Here is a 16,481-nt window from a genome sequence, read left to right as displayed (position 1 = left end):
GGCCTAACGAAGAAACAATCAGTTCTGTTCCTGAGTTACTGGCTTTTTACACTAAAATGTTCACATATTCGCTGTGAATAGGCCTTGTTTCTGCTCCTTCGTTCGCTCAAGCTCGAACTCCATGATCTACAGATAACTTGCTATAAACAAAGATTTATGCCGACGGTGCTTTGTACAACAAGGTGTTGATAGTTCTCTAAAGATTGGGTACTTATTAAGCAAGGAAAAATGTATACGAAAGCGAAAAAATATATCCCACCAACCCTCTCCAACTGCTCCGCCTCATTCCGAGAAGAAGGGTTCGTCTCCTGTTAGGAAACTCTGAGCCAGGGATACGAAAAATACATTAGATACTGATGTGTTCCCATTGTATCTGACTGCCCTTTCCGCTTTAGTGCCTGGTACCTAGTGACTTTAGTCCAACGCTGGTTCGCGCTGTCTGGCTTTGATACAAGGCTGCATATTGAGAGGGGCGTTTTCTGTCTGTTCAGTAGATTCCTGGTGGTTACTTTTAGGAATCTGACCTTCCTGAAAGTTCCACAAGTAAGTAGAGACGCAGATCTGCAAGGGGACCATGCAGTTGAGTATACTACTTAGAAGGCCGCTGAAAAACACTTGACAGCTCACGACCGAACCCGTAATTCTTGGGGGGCAGCAGGTTGGAACATCCCTCGAGGTTTAAGCCAAGAATAAATACTTCCCTTTGAGATATTTCTCACAGAAGGGAATGACCTAGGTCGGATTTGCAAAAGTCATCAGTGACAGTAAAACCAGATGAGAACATTGGTGCTTCATCGATGTACAACACGTCAGTCCTGCATCCTTAGAATGCAGGAACAAAGAAGTGGGGTAACAAACGAAAATCAGCGTTAGCCCAGGTTGTCTACACTTCGAATACTCAATCAGGCAATCGGGATATAGCTGACAGCATGAACGCTGCTGACATCGGTTAACCACCGTACTGTCCAGGGACACTGAACAGTGTCCACAGCCACTGTCACGTGGATCCCCTCGGGGAGAACAAAGTCTCAACCATGAGTTGTGATCTTTTTCAATAGAAACCACTATGCCACTTTCTACTGAAGAATGCCATCCCGGTGGGCTTCTCTGCAAACACATGCCGACGTGCATGGCTAAACAGAATCAGACTATGCTTTTCAAAGGACACAACTCATGAGGTCGTTGGAAACCGTTCGGCAGTTCAAGATCCTTCTTCAAGCCCGGAAGTTGTGTGAGCGACAAACCGCCCAAGATAACACCTTCCACGATATGGGATTCCCAACAGTTTATTTATGGGCAATCAGAGAGAGGTTTAGAACTCTCTGGCATCATACGGCCACTCTCTGCTCACAGCCAGCCCGACAGCCAAAAGTCCAAACCACCAAGGGGGACTCACACTTTATGCCGTAGGGTCGACCAGGATCGCTTGGTGCTAACTGACTGTTAGAGGACTCACGCGTTCTTGTGTACGCCTCTCGGTTTGGTGGTTTCAAATTCGCTCAGTTTAGTGAAATCTACAATGCGGTCCTACGAACTCATGATTGCATCAACTAGCTTGCACATGAAAGTACTTCTATTAATTATACAAAATGTACATAAAAAAAGTAATAGACAACAAATAAGCTCACGAGGTAAATCAAGTTTCCCAACGTGGTCGGTGGATAAACTTTGTGGATCAGCACATCTTCTTACCGTCAAGCATGTTCCGAATGCAAAGTGCAGGCCAACTGACAACTTTGAAAAGCGCATCAGCTGCTTTTTGCGCGGAGGGTGCACATTCGGCAACCATTGTGAGGATAATGTAAATCCAGGCAACTATCATGGCCAATGGAAATGCTCCGAAAAGCATTACCAGGAACCAAAGAATTCCCCACCCAACTTGTGCGCCAGTCTTCGCCATCTGAACAAGTCCGCCGGTAGCCAAACTGATCGCAGCATTCTGCTTTACTTATAAAGGCTTTGCCGAGTTCATCCGCGTCAGTATTTGTCTGCGACACAGGGACGCACACTTTTCCCTAGATAATGAGCTACAAATCTTGTATGCGACAACACATGTGCAGGCAAATGAGAGCCAACACAAAAATTCTCGTCATACGTTAACCACTCAGCAGCAAGAATAACTGTGATGAAATCAGCCAATCAGATGATAGGGTTCAAGGTCGCCGCACATCGTTAAGTTGCTGGAACGGCAATGATACTGTGCCACACAGGGTTATGTCAATGGAGGAAATAGGCGGCGAATGAGGGCTACCAGGGTAGGGCTAAGAACACTTCCATTTCCACACAGATTCCCTTTCCACATCTTTTGCCCAGGGCAACAGTAAATGGTATTCCGACGTCTGATTATGCGGAGTAGTCTAGTCTAGTTCAGTCCAATATATATCATGTATTGGATTATCTAGAGGTTTTATTGAAAGACGCGCTACTCCGTCTACGCACGTGATTCCACATGTATCCCTGGGACATAAGTGCCACGTTGTATTATGGTCGCATGACTTATTCTCTGATCTGAAGACTCGACAGCCTTTGAACCACCAACGTCTTCCCCTGGATGAGCTCTTTCAGGCGGTATTTAGGGGAAGTGATTTAACACACCTTGTTTCTCGAAAATTTTTGTTTTGAAAATTCAGGTCACAGGTGGCATCCATATAGTTGTCCCTCTGAAATTCAGTTCCAAGGACCCAGCGGAAGCGATCTCTTCTACAAGTTGACTTCTCCTGGGAGGGTGTCCACTACGGGCCAAACAAAATATTTTCATAGCACTTGTGGTTAAAAATTGCATATCCATGAGTTTAGCCCCTGAAGGTTGGTGTGACAAGGACCCTCGAGTTAGGAAAGAACGTGATGGCGCCATACCATCCACATCAATGTCATTCCCTGGCAAATATTCAACAAAGTGCAGTGCGCTTGTTATAGGATTCAATAGAATCTCACGATAAAACAAGATTTATCTGCAGATGGGCGTATTCGGAAAAAAGTAAGGTCCTCATCTGCCCAGTGTGAGCTATCCTTCAAGTGTTACAGTGCGTAAACTCACAGTGGACGGCTGCAGTGCAAATATGCGCGACTAAACCATTCGGCACCCTCAGCAATATCAGGAGGGTCTAGCGTACTCAACCAACTTCCTCCACACATCAAAAGCGGACAAAAGGTTCGCGACGTCTACTCATTCACTCCTGAGTTGCCTCCAGGATGGAACGTGGTAGAGTAAAATCAATTTGTCGAAATATGGGTGGGTTGGGTGTGTTTACTGGTGGTCGGTCAGATGGCAGTTGATCTGTTCACCGAGCTTGACATTCGGCTTGCAAACGTTTTGCCCCCAGTCGAGGAGACATGGTCAGTGCGCAGTTGAGTAGGTGCCTCATCCGTGCCTAGCTGCGTTTATACAGTTTTTGAAGAGTATCTAGTATCCTGTCATGTGATTGGCTGGTTGGTATATACCAATCGTAATTTTTATTGAGTGCCTTGGCAATGTTAACGCGGTCATGACTGGAGACAACATCGGTTTTGTGCTACCATGATGTCGAGGCGCTGTGTTCCAAAGTCACCGTCTACCTTCCGCCCCAGAGGTACAGGAAATGGGTACAACGTGCCGTAGCAACCAGCTCACCGAGTGAACGAAACGTGAAAAGCAGAAACTGGAGGGTGTGAGAGGGAAGGTCTTGGTTGAACAGTATTATTAATAACCTTTGAGTTGTAACATTCCTTCGGTGCTTAGCTGCCACAGGGACCCAGGGAAGTACAAGGGCTGAGTTACTAAACCTAGACGGAAGCAGTTGAGATACCGATTTTGGGTTCGAACCACGACCTTCCAGTCCACTAAGCTACCTTGACCTCATTTGGTTGACCAAGTTGGGAACGCTTCTACAGCAGGAGCTCTTATTATCAAAACCCTGAAAGTAGAAAAGGATTTATAGTTGAAACCCAGGGGTTACCGTGGCAACGGACAAGAAACGGATGGTTCTTACATCTTCACGACCCAAATATAAAGTGATGTGAAACTACTGTGAAACTTACTGTAGACTCCTTGATATCCCTTGCTAGTACACCTCTTCTCCTTACTTTCATCGATTGACAGCAAACATCAATATCAAATGTTCGTTCTTTACTGCCCAGTGAGAACTGCATCTCAAGGCCAGAGAGATTTCATACCATCGTACCATAAAGATTAACAGTGTCCTCTTGCGGGGCGTATCTACTGACAAACGATTCACCACAGTATCGTGATATCACAACTGCAATCGGAAATCAACTCACTGGCCCGCCATCATCGTTCAGATAAGTTCGAATCGTCGTCTACCCGTGAACAAACTATCACTCACCCACACCCACATTTCTATTGGAACGTTGTGACGGCCTCATGGAGTCATGTCACGTGCGGAATCGTGACTAGCCTGGCCATTCGAATCAGAATGACTCATCCACACAGCCTCAGACAACACCCGTTCACGGATCGATAATTCAATATACAGCTTGTGGAAACCTTTTCAAACAAGGGCTAGAGAAGGCGAAGAAAAAAGTGTTAGCTGGACGCTGAACCCAGGTTTTTTTTAGATATGAATGCTAGAGCATATTGATCCATATTGATGCTTATTGATTTCAAATCGAGCCTGGGAACGAAAACAGCTCACAATTTTCAGAAATCAGAATGACTCATCCACACAGCCTCAGACAACACCCGTTCACGGATCGATAATTCAATATACAGCTTGTGGAAACCTTTTCAAACAAGGGCTAGAGAAGGCGAAGAAAAAAGTGTTAGCTGGACGCTGAACCCAGGTTTTTTTTAGATATGAATGCTAGATCATATTGATCCATATTGATGCCTATTAATTTCAAATCGACCCTAGGAACGAAAACAGCTCACAATTTTCAAAAATAAGGAAGTCAATCCACTTCTTTGTGTACTGTAGACAGATGAATATATAGAACTGACAAAAAATATCGATGATACGAACTGTCGATATCATGACAAAACCCGAAATTGGGTTGACCGTTTTAAGATGCCGTTCGTGCAGCCAACTGAGTGATTCTTCCACATCTAAATTCGTGTTCCCAACTGAGGCAATGTTTCACGAAGATAAGCCAACTTCCAGCGCATCCTCAGGGATCTTTAGAGTTTGTCTGCACCAAACTGAAGCCGGTTCCGGACAAAAAATACTCTAAAAGTAGCAAGTATGAGTGGGCAGCTCCAACACGCGCTCAGATATGAACTTAAATTCTTGACGAAACACCCAGACATGAACAAGTTCGACTTTTGATCTTTGCCTGTTATATCAGTCACTGTAACCAAAGGAATTTCCTGGAGAAGTTCAAGACGATGGAGAATGGAAGGCAATTCGAGACGAACTGCACAACCGGACTATGAAGAACGGAAGGCAATTCGAGACGAACTGCACAACCCTCCAAACAAAAGCCATGTGATGCGGGTCATAAAACACCACTTATATTGCCTATATTACCCTTCAACATTCACCACTGAAGTAAACAGCAGTTTCAACTTCGTTACGTCACACCAACATCATGCAACCAGGGGGATGAAACACTGATGCGATGAGCCATACCCACGACCATTTTGACCAATCAAACCATTATCCCACCACGTCCTAATGATGGAATGTTTGAAAGCACACCCGAGCTTGATCTGAAGACTGAAAGCCAGGTGTTACAAATGGGTCAATGGCTTGTTTGGGTCTCTTATTTACGATTTATTTGCATACCTATTTGAGTTGAAAAAGTGAGTCAAACAAGCCTTAAACAGATTTGTCGTTCACTGTGTTCTTCATCCACCTACGTAGCTCAGAATCGTCTCGGACCTCGGCTACTCTGAAGTTCAAGACATTAAGTTCCATTCTCATTTTAAGTACCATGAAAGAATTTATCCACCTCTCCGTATCAAGTAACCAAGCTTTTGCCTTGATCAGTAAGTAAGTCGTTCTCATTTAGGCGCACACCAGTAACCAGTCAGAACGCTCCTTTCAGTTAATCCGTTGGTCAGTATTGATTTTCCCACACACCGAGATCGATTTCAACTAATGAAAGTAAAGTCACACTAGTATCAGACAATAGGTGGAAGAGTTGATAGAAAATTAGTTCTGTTTATCTGATCCGTTTTTTTCATGCACTGATCGAAATTGAGATGTGACCAGCATGGCGTCTTAGGGGCACACCAAAGTTAACGAGTATCCTTGAAGGGACAAACAACAAACGCCGTTGGCAGCAGGTGAAGAGGAATCAATACCATCGAGAATATTCGTATAGGAGTGTGGAAATCAAGTGGAAATCGGTTTTGGTGCATCATCACACGGTCTCATTCGGCAGATGCAAAACACCAGGAGCAGTGAATGGTGTACGCGGCAATTCGAAGTTCCACGATAGCATCCAATAAACGGAAATCGCAAACCCCAAAAGCGTTGACAGCGCCGGCTGAGCCATTAGGAATTACGCCCATAGTTGAGCGAATATCATTTTTATCGTATGAATAAACAGTCGACCTGGCAGTTAGTTTAATCTTTTAGATTCAGTCACGTAGGTGAGTGAAAGCACCTACTGAACCAAAAATCAATAGGCTCCGAGTTCAAAAATTGTCACTAAAGTTTTGTTCGCTAGCTCGTCACCCTCCACCCATACTGCTGTACAGGAATCAAGATTGGTACGTGCTCTGACCCAATCCGTTTCAACTCCACAAACAGGCAACTCCCTTTGGACGTGAGACCCTCAACCCTTATGTAACAGTCTTTACTTAAGCAACTGGATCCACATTCGTCCTCCAAACGAAATCATACTTTATGCGCCATGTTCAGCTACCTTGAGCCTGGTGATATGACACATTAGAAAAAGGACTGTTGATCATCCCGCTGTGCACCTAATGAGACCATTTAGACTCACAGCGAGGGCCGCAGGCCAAAACACAACCAGCTCTAGTTTGATGCGCCTCCAAATGCGATCGTTCTCGTGAGGCGTGCTGATCGGAGAAACTAATTGCTTGACGAGCTAGGCATTCTGGTAGACAGGACTCTGTTACTTGGCAAATCGATCGACTAGATTGTTTATCCACAACAGGAGTATAATGTGATCAGCAAAATACCTGCAAACTTTAAGGATCAAAATGCTCTTGGTCTGAACTTAAGGCGCCCTTCATTGTATCTCAGTAAGTTTAAGACCTCTTGGTGAAAATCCCAATATGGGAGCATCTAATGATCCCACATCGAGTGTCACTTGTTGCGCACTGTTCGAGTCAGCCAGGGACCAGACAATCAACACCGCCGTACGCCCAAATACGTACTACCCACTACAACACTGCTCATCGCTATGAGTAGTATTCACTCCATGTCACATGACTTGGGATGATCTAGTTTTATTATGTGCAGCTATTTTTCACAGATTACCATTCATGGTCGGTCTCGTTTAGCGCCCGAATACTATGCTAGACTCATGGTGTGATAAACGCTCATTGAACGGGAAAGACAGCCGAAATTCACCGGAAACCCTCCTTTATTTTACTGTTCGAACGAATGTACCTGAAACGATATTGCACACCTTAAAGTTGTCTTTTTGTCTATCAGGTCAATGTAAAATCTTGAGAGTTTCTTTATTTTTTGGATCTTTCAGTGAATCAAATCAGCTGAATCTTTGCCAACCTTATGTTTTATTTGCTTTACGTATGTTGCGACAAATGCCCGTGTGCAAAGTAAGTATCGTTGGTGAAAAACCTAGTTAAAGTTCGCCTGGATCTCTCGCTTGCGATATTCCTCAATTAACTGTGCCACATCAAGGCTACATCATTGTTTTATAGCTGACCACTGTTCCCGCCCCACTGCCTGGTGCCCGAAAGAGACTCACCGAATAAAGAATAAAACAATCAGGTGCGTGCGGGTATGACACTTACCTCACGCTATTTGAAATTTTACTTTCATCGATCCAGGCTGTTGCTGAATCGATTCAATGCCTGATTGGCCTGGATGCTTGCCGGCTTTCCTATTGAGATTTTGGTGGAGTTTTAGGGTCCCAGTAGGTTTCGGGCGTTCTGGGACTACTTTCAGGAATCTGACTTACTTGATATGTTTTATCGTGAACGATATTCAAGATATTGATTTAACTTTCTTCATGTGACGCGCAAAAGAAATGCTTAGCCAAGCTCAACCTCCTTACAGTCCAAAGTCCCATCAGCCGTATTTTGTGATTGAAAAATAAAGTCAATGAATGATTCAGCTGGATTTTGTCTGAACTGATAACAACTTCATTTTATAGATAAATACTTGGAGCGAAACGCATGTTTTTGTTTAAGGTGCTAGTTGATGGACAAATTCTTACTCAATAATGATTCATTTTGTTCCGATGCACTTGCCCCTCAATGAAATTTTTCAGTAATACCAGATCGAGTCTGTAGGCGCTAGTAGCAACACCGTTTCTGTTAAAACAACCCTGAAACATCTGCTGTGATGTGACCATGCCAAGTGACCACATTAAAGGATGGAAAGACCGGATTCGAGTTTTGCCCAGCATGCTTCGCAGGATGTGAGGGCGTAGCTAATCGTCTATTTTTACCCCCCGACAACAGAGGATAGATGATCAGTGATCAAGATAAAATAGAATGGCGCATATGTTTGTGCCCGGAAACGTTCTTCAGACAATTCATTTTCGTTTGAATCTTCATCATCATCACGTGTCAACTACCAGCCAAGAGATTGAGGGTCCGAAACCCCCTATTGGACAGTCGGTGTTGTCAGATGGTGGTTCCCAGTCGTGTAAACTCATCTCAAAGTACAGAGTGACGTGTTAGAAAGTGAAAGATTAGAGGTCATTTTGTATCTCTAGACCAGTTTAGAACCAAACCAGCATAATTCAGCAGCTAATATTTACTACAAAAATGCCCAAATTTAGTTCTTAGGGGTTGAGTCAATCTAGCTCAACTTTCTGGATTCGATTCTCGGCAGGTCACGGTGCGGTCAATCAAAATAAGAGAAAAAAGGCACCAAAATGCAGAAAAAGACTGAGAGGTAGTTAAAACTCAACTATTATCACCTAGAATGAAGATAAAAATAGGTAGATGAGCAAAAGACTGTTACGGGCACAAACTATGCTACTTGTAAGTAGTCAAAATGGACAGAAGAGCGACCAGTTGTAACCGTATATTCAGGCAGCAATCAACACCGACGTACTGCTAAGCCATCCTCCTGAGGATCAACGTTTCGTATGCATAGATTGACATTTTGTCCAGAAGACCATTTCAAACAAAAGCATTTTGGCTAAACCAATCGATTGACCTCAGCAACTACGCGGCACTGTTGTTTCTGACCCGTTCGACTGAGGGGTCATCTTATGTCCACGTACAGGTCTATGAAAGAGGAACCTTTGAAACTGAGCAGTCGATCAGTATCCCTTGGGATCAGTACAGCTGCTCCGTGCTCACCCGCCAGCCAAAACTCACATTATGCTAGTAACGCCCAGGCAAGCAATGACGTACCGTGTCGCTTAAAAAATGCTGGAGATTGAAATCACCGACATGCAGCAAGAGTTGGTGGAAAAGTGAGTAGTTCTCTTTCGGCGAATCGGAAAAATCAATACCAGCGGCAAACTTCTATAAAAGGTGTATTTGTAATGCACTACTCATAAGATGGCTGAAAATTCATCGACAGCCCACGACCGGTTTCGCCTTTCTTGGTTCTATGAAAGGTTTTATATATCCAGCCAGCTTTGACAACGGGAGCGTATGTTCACATTCTGGAATGTAAAGTTTGTCTCCGTCTATTCGGGACAACAGGGGCAATCAAAACTGAAATCAAGAGTCATTTCTCTGTGTAAAACTACTCACAAGGTTGCTGAAGACTATTAAACAGCCTACGACCGCTTTTGCCTCACTTAGAGTTCATTAGGAAGATGCACTGCCCGAGTTTTCGTCAATCTCATGTTCTACTTGAACCCAAATTGGACAAATTTAGACGATTGCTCCAAGTCGTAGACGAATTTGGCTTTTTGACCAGAAACTCAACTGATTCCGGCCGAGCAATGGTCTGCTTTAACAAGATGTGTTGTTCCAGGCTGCCTCACGATTTATTTGGTTCTGTTTTAGAGATATCTAAATACTTTTTGTCCGGGCGTGGCATACTACTCATAAGGTCGCTGAAACTCTTGGACAGCCCACAACCGGTTTCGCTGTACTAAGGTACCCAGCTAGTCGCAATCTATAAGTAAGATGTACTAAGGTGTAACTTTCCTCAACAGTTTTCCAATTATTTCTGAGTAGTGAGGCTCTCCTCAGCCCTTCACAAATCTCCTTGGAAGTATGTGACCTCGATCATCAAATCGACAATTGAGCGCTATACCAGATGGTCACAAAGGGATGCACTCTGCTTTTGCAGAAACTTGAAATGTGTCGCACTGTCATCCCACAGTTCAACTGTCAAAATAGGTGTCTTGAAGGTGTACGGTCCTGTTTTGAGTTCTTTTATTCAAAGGCTTGATTCCGTACATCGCGATTTTGTAAAACTTGTTAGTCAGAATATAATGAGGACAATCTCTTTGTGTCCTAGCTCCAGATGTTGAGCACAGAACTCAGTAAGTGTGTGAGTTAATGTAGCTCACTGGTCGTGTTGCGGTTGTCTGATGAGCTCCAAGAAATACGAAACCAGTTGTCAACCATCGCAATATTCAACGACCTTATGAGTTCGTTTCAGTTTCTAGCAGATGAAACATATTGGCTCAAGCGAGAACAGAGAAAAAACGTGAATTCAAAGAAGCATGGCACTTTACTGAAAAAGCCATCAACAGACACATCGAAAGTGATCCAGTCTATCAGTCACTGCAAACAAAAGAATTACGGAACTACAGAACGCAGAAGTGGACGAAGAAAAAAGAAACAAACAATCAGGTTGAAGCGAGGAAACTACTAAAAATAGAAGACGCCGTCACAACCAACCAGATTTAAGGGAGGAATACCACAACCAAACACGAACCGGGGACAGACCAGCTACGGACAGACCCAAAGCACCCCAAAGCATCCATCCAACGAACCAATGGAAGAAGAGGCATACAGACCACAACGCAGCAAAAAATCACGGTCGGTCCTACAACAATGCGACAGAAGGTTTATACCAACTAGCCAATCACATGACAAGATATTAGATACTCTAGAAAAACTACATAAACGCAGCTAGGTACGGAGGAAGCACCCATTTAACTGCGCACTGACCATGTCTCCTCGACTGGGGACGAAACATTTGCGAGCTCGGCGAACAGATCAACTGCCATCTGATCAAACGCCAGTAAAAAGTGCCTCTACTGAAACCATACCGCCTAACTAACCATGTCAGCCAAGATGGCTCGTTTGGGTAACCTCCAGCAGTGTGGTAATACACTGAAACCTGAAGTAACTGATGGTTGAAAGTGGCGACGGAGCTTACATCCATCATATCATATGCCTGTTAAAGCGAGAGCCCTTCAGTGCGGAGTTGTCCATTGACCAACTCAAACAAGCTACTAGACATGACAGTGTTGGACGTTCGTTAAATACCAAACAAACAGGATCCCACTCTGACACTGTTACGTTTCTCAAAGCTCCCCTATCTACTCTGGCCTTCTGGTTGGCTCCTATTGGATTGTATGAACCGTAAAACTGTGGACAGTTTGCTTTCTTACTTCCATAATCCAGAAAGACCAGTATTTCTACTTGATGTTTAACTCGCAGATGGGAACCAGCCTCTCGTGAGAGTGACCACCACCAGCTACAAATGAAAGATGCACTGTGCCATATGGCTCCAAAGGTTGGAATTTGGGTTTGAAAATAATTTGGCATCGATCAGAGCTGAGAAGAAAGCGTAGAGTACCGTGAATGTTTGTGGCTTTGTCCGCCACACTTTAACTTTGGTGTCGTTGGTCTTTGAAAACTTTTCACGTCTGAGGTGTTGACGCTCTTTCTGTTTCTAATCAAAAATAGGCTAGGTACGCTGAATACACGTGATCTGATCAACATCAGAATGTCACCATTCCATGGGTCACTTGGTGGAGTTTTTCAAACCTGATCCGCTAGCCCTACAACCTGGTAAGTTTTGACTTCGTTTTCGAAGAAGTTTGGTGACAATCGGTAGATTTATTGCAGGGCAACGTTTAGTTTTTGACACAAAAGCTTCGTCAGGCCAAGTGACTAGGTTCCGAGCTTGGTGGAGATCTAAGGCGGAAGGAGAACCAATCAGCTAAGTCGACCTAAATATCTGTTGGGTATCGGCCGAGGGATTTTAGTGTGTTGGAGTGGTTGAACAAGTGTTGGGTCGGTGGGGTAACCTACATGTGTTTGGGTCCAGTCTAGGGTCTAGTTCTTCTGGTTCGGTTCATTTGATGGTCCCCCTTGAATGTCATTTGAACCTTCTGTCCGTCTGTGTGGGTGAGGTAGTGCTAAGATAGTTGGTAAGAGGGATGCTGTGACCTTTGGTCGGTTGAGATTTCCACCCCCACCCCCCGGTTTTTTTAATGATCCTAAGTGAATTGACAACCATACAGTCACGTGTCACTTGACTTCCTTCAAAAAATCACCGTCATCTGCTTATCCCTCTTGCCTCCAATTTATCTTTTGCTGTCGTAAGAACCAAAAAAAATTCCGTCAACATAATTACAAGAAATTACAAGTTTTTCACCTTTCAAAACTTACCAGTAACGTGAAACTCGAATGTGCTCAACTGTCGAGCAGTCTGTAAGACACGACAGCACATTCAGTTGCCTGAGAACATCAAGAACGAGAGATTCGGGTGGGGTCCAGGTGAGTCTAACCAAATTAGTTAGCAAATGAGTGTATGTTAGCTAATTTCGTGCAGTTCGGTTTCAAGCAGAACATAAGGTTGACGGAAACCCGGGGACTGCGCCTACCTGATGAGTCCAAAGTGGAAGGGCGAAACCGGTTGTGGGCTGTCGATGAATTTTCAGCAACCTTATGAGTAGTACATTACAGTGGTATACATGTATCGCGATATCTTGAATATCGTAGCGACTGAAACATGAGACGGCCTGGTGCAGCACACTCAGTTGCCAGAGAACACCACAAACGAGAAATTCAGCTGGGTTCCAGGTGAGTCTCTTGAAAGAACCAAATTAGTTTGCAAATGAGTATATATTCGCTAAAGAAGTGACATATTTTAGCCGCTTCCATAGTTTTGTCAACAACTGTGTTCAAGGCGTTGCTCGTTCTCTGCCTATCGTCTATCCGCCTAGTCTCCGTCGCCAGAATATTTTCTCAAAAACGTGTCTCATTTTTTTGTGTGTGCGCGCGCACAGGGCATCGAAAAAAACAATGCCGAAACATCTGTTATGTTGTAGACTAGAAAGCACGAAATGTGTGGCAACCATTTGTCTTACAGAGCGTTCCATCAAGCAACACAACTGGAGAATGTGAGTAGTATGTATGCCATTTTTGGGCCTGATGTGCACTTCAAGTTGGATTCACCAAGCTAAACACATTTGTTTAAATCACAACTGAACCCTGAAAAAAACCGTTTGATTCAAAACACACTCGTACGCTGTACGGTCTGAAAACGTCCCACAGAAGGGATTTAGAGACGCCAACTACACAGCATTATCCATAGTTTTCAGTTCCGTGGTATGGACAGAACGTGTGACGCAGTACATCTAACAGAATTTCAGCGCAAATGCTCCGTACTGTTCGTCCAGCTCCTGTTTCCCACAATTCGCACATTTTGGATCTTCCGAGGCATTTCAGGGCAGGGGAACACGTTCGCGCGTTTTGTGTTGTATCGCCCCGTCTGCAATCAACAGGTAGCGTAATTTAGCGTAAGACGTAATATGACAAAGCGTTCAGAGGGAAAGTGTTTTCTCGCTCTTGCGATTGCCTTCTACAAAGTTTATGAAAACGACGTTTTAATCGGAGTAGTTTTTGATGAAGCACCAATACTGAACTGTGGAAGAGTGGCTCGCATTTTTTATTCATTTTAATACACCCCCTGACCTGGATGGGCAAACTGGTGACCAGCTCTATTTCCAAGCGGATTAGATCTGAGTGCTATTAGCATAAGCAAAACTTGAGTAAAAACAGTCTAACCGAGAGTGAAAAGACAATCGACTCAACAAACAGATCGATGCAAAGAAATTAGCCCTAAACAATGTGCCACGCAATCTAATTGTGAAGCTCACAAATTGTGAAGCTCCCTCAAATCGATAAGTCGATTTTGAACGAAAGTATCTGTCAAATCATTACACATATCCATAAGTGCTTTTCGTGATTTTATTCCAACTTTATACTGAAATTATTGGTTTGGTATTGATTGGTGGAAAATACACCCTACTATGGTCTAGTGTGGTTAAGTTGGACTGCGTTTTTTATCGGTTTGGCACAGGCAATTAAATGTGGTTGACAGCTCTTAAATCAAAACATGAGACACTTTGAGCCTCGGTGAGCCGAACAGGTGTTATTAGGTTGTAACATTCTTTCCCTTCGAAATTTCTGGGCCCAGATAACAGCACGAGGCCTGGATTTTCACACCACGCGTAAGCCCGTGGGAGAAACACGGTAGAATACCACACCTAATGAAACATGACGCTGCCTGTTGAAGTTAACCGCCGTAAGCGAGAGAATCAGCTGGATTCAGTTGTCTCCTGTCGAAACCAAATTCCCACTAAGGAGAAAGCAGCTGTACACATATTGGATTCGTTTACCGGAAGAGATCACCGTTGATAACCCATCTGTTTGGACGGTGCATCCGACCGTTCTCAGATTTCTCACTTATTGCGGCGCAAATGAATGTACTTGTTGCAATCAGTCCAAGTTGGATTCAAATAGAACATAAGGTTGATTGAAACTCGGGGACTGCGCCTACCTGTTTAGCGCGAGGTGGAAGGACGAAACAGATCGTGGGCTGTTGAAGAGACTTCAGCAACCCTATGAGTAATGTGTCACGTTTAGAAGAAACTCTCATTATTTATGGACACTGATGGAACTAAGGTGTCTCTTTTTTTGAAGATGGTTTTTTCAATTTTTGGGTTACTGCAATACAAACTTCTTGTGTTGAAATAAATTACGACTTTAATTTCGTATTGTAAAGTATCTGATGTAAATTTTTAGTATACCTCAGGTATGTTGATCACTTTGACCCAAGCGCAAAGTTTGGCAGTTTGGTTAGCCAATCACTGCAGTTTGTCAGCTGAATCAGCTGATTGCTGCACCAGACAAGGTCATTCTTAGTCGGACCGCGAACGTTGCTGCAGCGGTGTAATCGATCACACAGTGAAATGGTGACGGCACGAATCACTGTCCGCAAGAACCCGATGAACATCAAAGGAAATTGTGCAGCTTGAGTTGAGGATGAGGATGACGTTGGGCCGCAACGCGCGTCAAAATTCACGACCTCATTGGCCATTTATCAGAGTTACAATCAATACCTATGTACCAGTCAACTGGCTTCGTGCTGGTTTAAATTTCCTGTAGTGCTGCCGGATTTAAAACAGACACATCATCACGGGGGCCTTAGATTGGTGACTTGGGCGAGGGAGCAAGGCTAGCTGACCGGATGCGCGCTCTTAGGTTAACTGACCGGAACTGCACGTCAGTTGAGAACACCAGCTGAAAAGTCCTCAAAGGTTGTGCGCAGAGAGAGTGATGTGAGAGAAAATCACGTGACCGAACAAGCAAATCAAGCCATAATGATCACGTGCCATCCAGACTAGATTGCACTTGTCTAAGCTTTTTCTATTGGCCGAGTGGTTTGCTGAAATTCATTGATCAGCGTAAAAATGTTTAGTTAGGTTGGTCCTTTTACAGGTCTAAAAACCGCACCTTTTCGTCCATCCACTAGTTATCATTCTATCTACCTATCGTTAAGCTGTGAAACCTTTCCGGTGCCTAGCTGCTATGTGAACCGAAGGAAGCACGAGGTCTGAGATACTGCCAAGTTTGCCAAGCCTAGGCAGGAGTAATCGAAATGCATCCTAGGCAGGGGTAATCGAAATGCAGAGGTTGGGTTCGAACCACGGACCTTCCGGTCAGTGAATTCGTGTTCTAACCACCATGGTCATCTCGGGCTCACTAGTTACCTTCCACTGATATCCGTCCTCCCTATTAATTAAAACCAGATGAAAGGGTGATGTAAGCCTCTCCTGAAGATGCCTAACCTGTCACTAGGTCACAATTGAGGTTCACTCTTTCATATGTTACTTTGTGTCGAGGTTCCCCACACGGAACTTTGAGTGACACGTAGATTCGACAATCGCGAATATCAAAAGGAAGAATTAGCTTCGAAATCCTATGGCAGATTGCAATGTGAACGTGCGCACACCAAACAACGGCGAGCTCAGTGGTGTGAGTTGCGGTCGTCCTTTCAGACGGCAGTCTCGTCATTCTCATTGGCGGTGCGATCATGGGGAACACATGAGAAAACAAGTCAAGGCAGGCTCAGCAAACGGGAGACGAACGCGCGTGGACAAGTAGGTCAGTGGTGCACATTCACACACAGACACATGCCAATATACAAGTGTCGCACGGG

General features: G+C 44.2%; 2 protein-coding genes across 2 annotated transcripts in view; one reads left to right on the top strand and one right to left on the bottom strand.

Moving 5' to 3' along the window:
* T265_11317 (hypothetical protein) overlaps positions 1–1,939 on the bottom strand; it is a gene marked incomplete at both ends in the record, with an annotated part of 6,179 nt that extends 4,240 nt beyond the window's left edge. The window contains 2 exons of the mRNA XM_009177942.1: positions 733–822; positions 1,693–1,939. Of these exons, the coding sequence (XP_009176206.1) occupies positions 733–822; positions 1,693–1,900 (298 nt within the window). The remainder of the gene's footprint in view (positions 1–732; positions 823–1,692) is intronic.
* A 14,304-nt stretch (positions 1,940–16,243) lies between these two features.
* The window catches only part of T265_11316 (hypothetical protein), a gene marked incomplete at both ends in the record, with an annotated part of 16,052 nt that continues 15,814 nt past the window's right edge, over positions 16,244–16,481 (top strand). The window contains one exon of the mRNA XM_009177941.1: positions 16,244–16,422. Within this exon, the coding sequence (XP_009176205.1) occupies positions 16,244–16,422 (179 nt within the window). The remainder of the gene's footprint in view (positions 16,423–16,481) is intronic.

This window comes from Opisthorchis viverrini (assembly GCF_000715545.1).
Source record: "Opisthorchis viverrini unplaced genomic scaffold opera_v5_480, whole genome shotgun sequence".
In the NCBI taxonomy this organism is placed as follows: domain Eukaryota; kingdom Metazoa; phylum Platyhelminthes; class Trematoda; order Opisthorchiida; family Opisthorchiidae; genus Opisthorchis; species Opisthorchis viverrini.
This window is presented reverse-complemented; position numbering and strand designations above follow the sequence as displayed.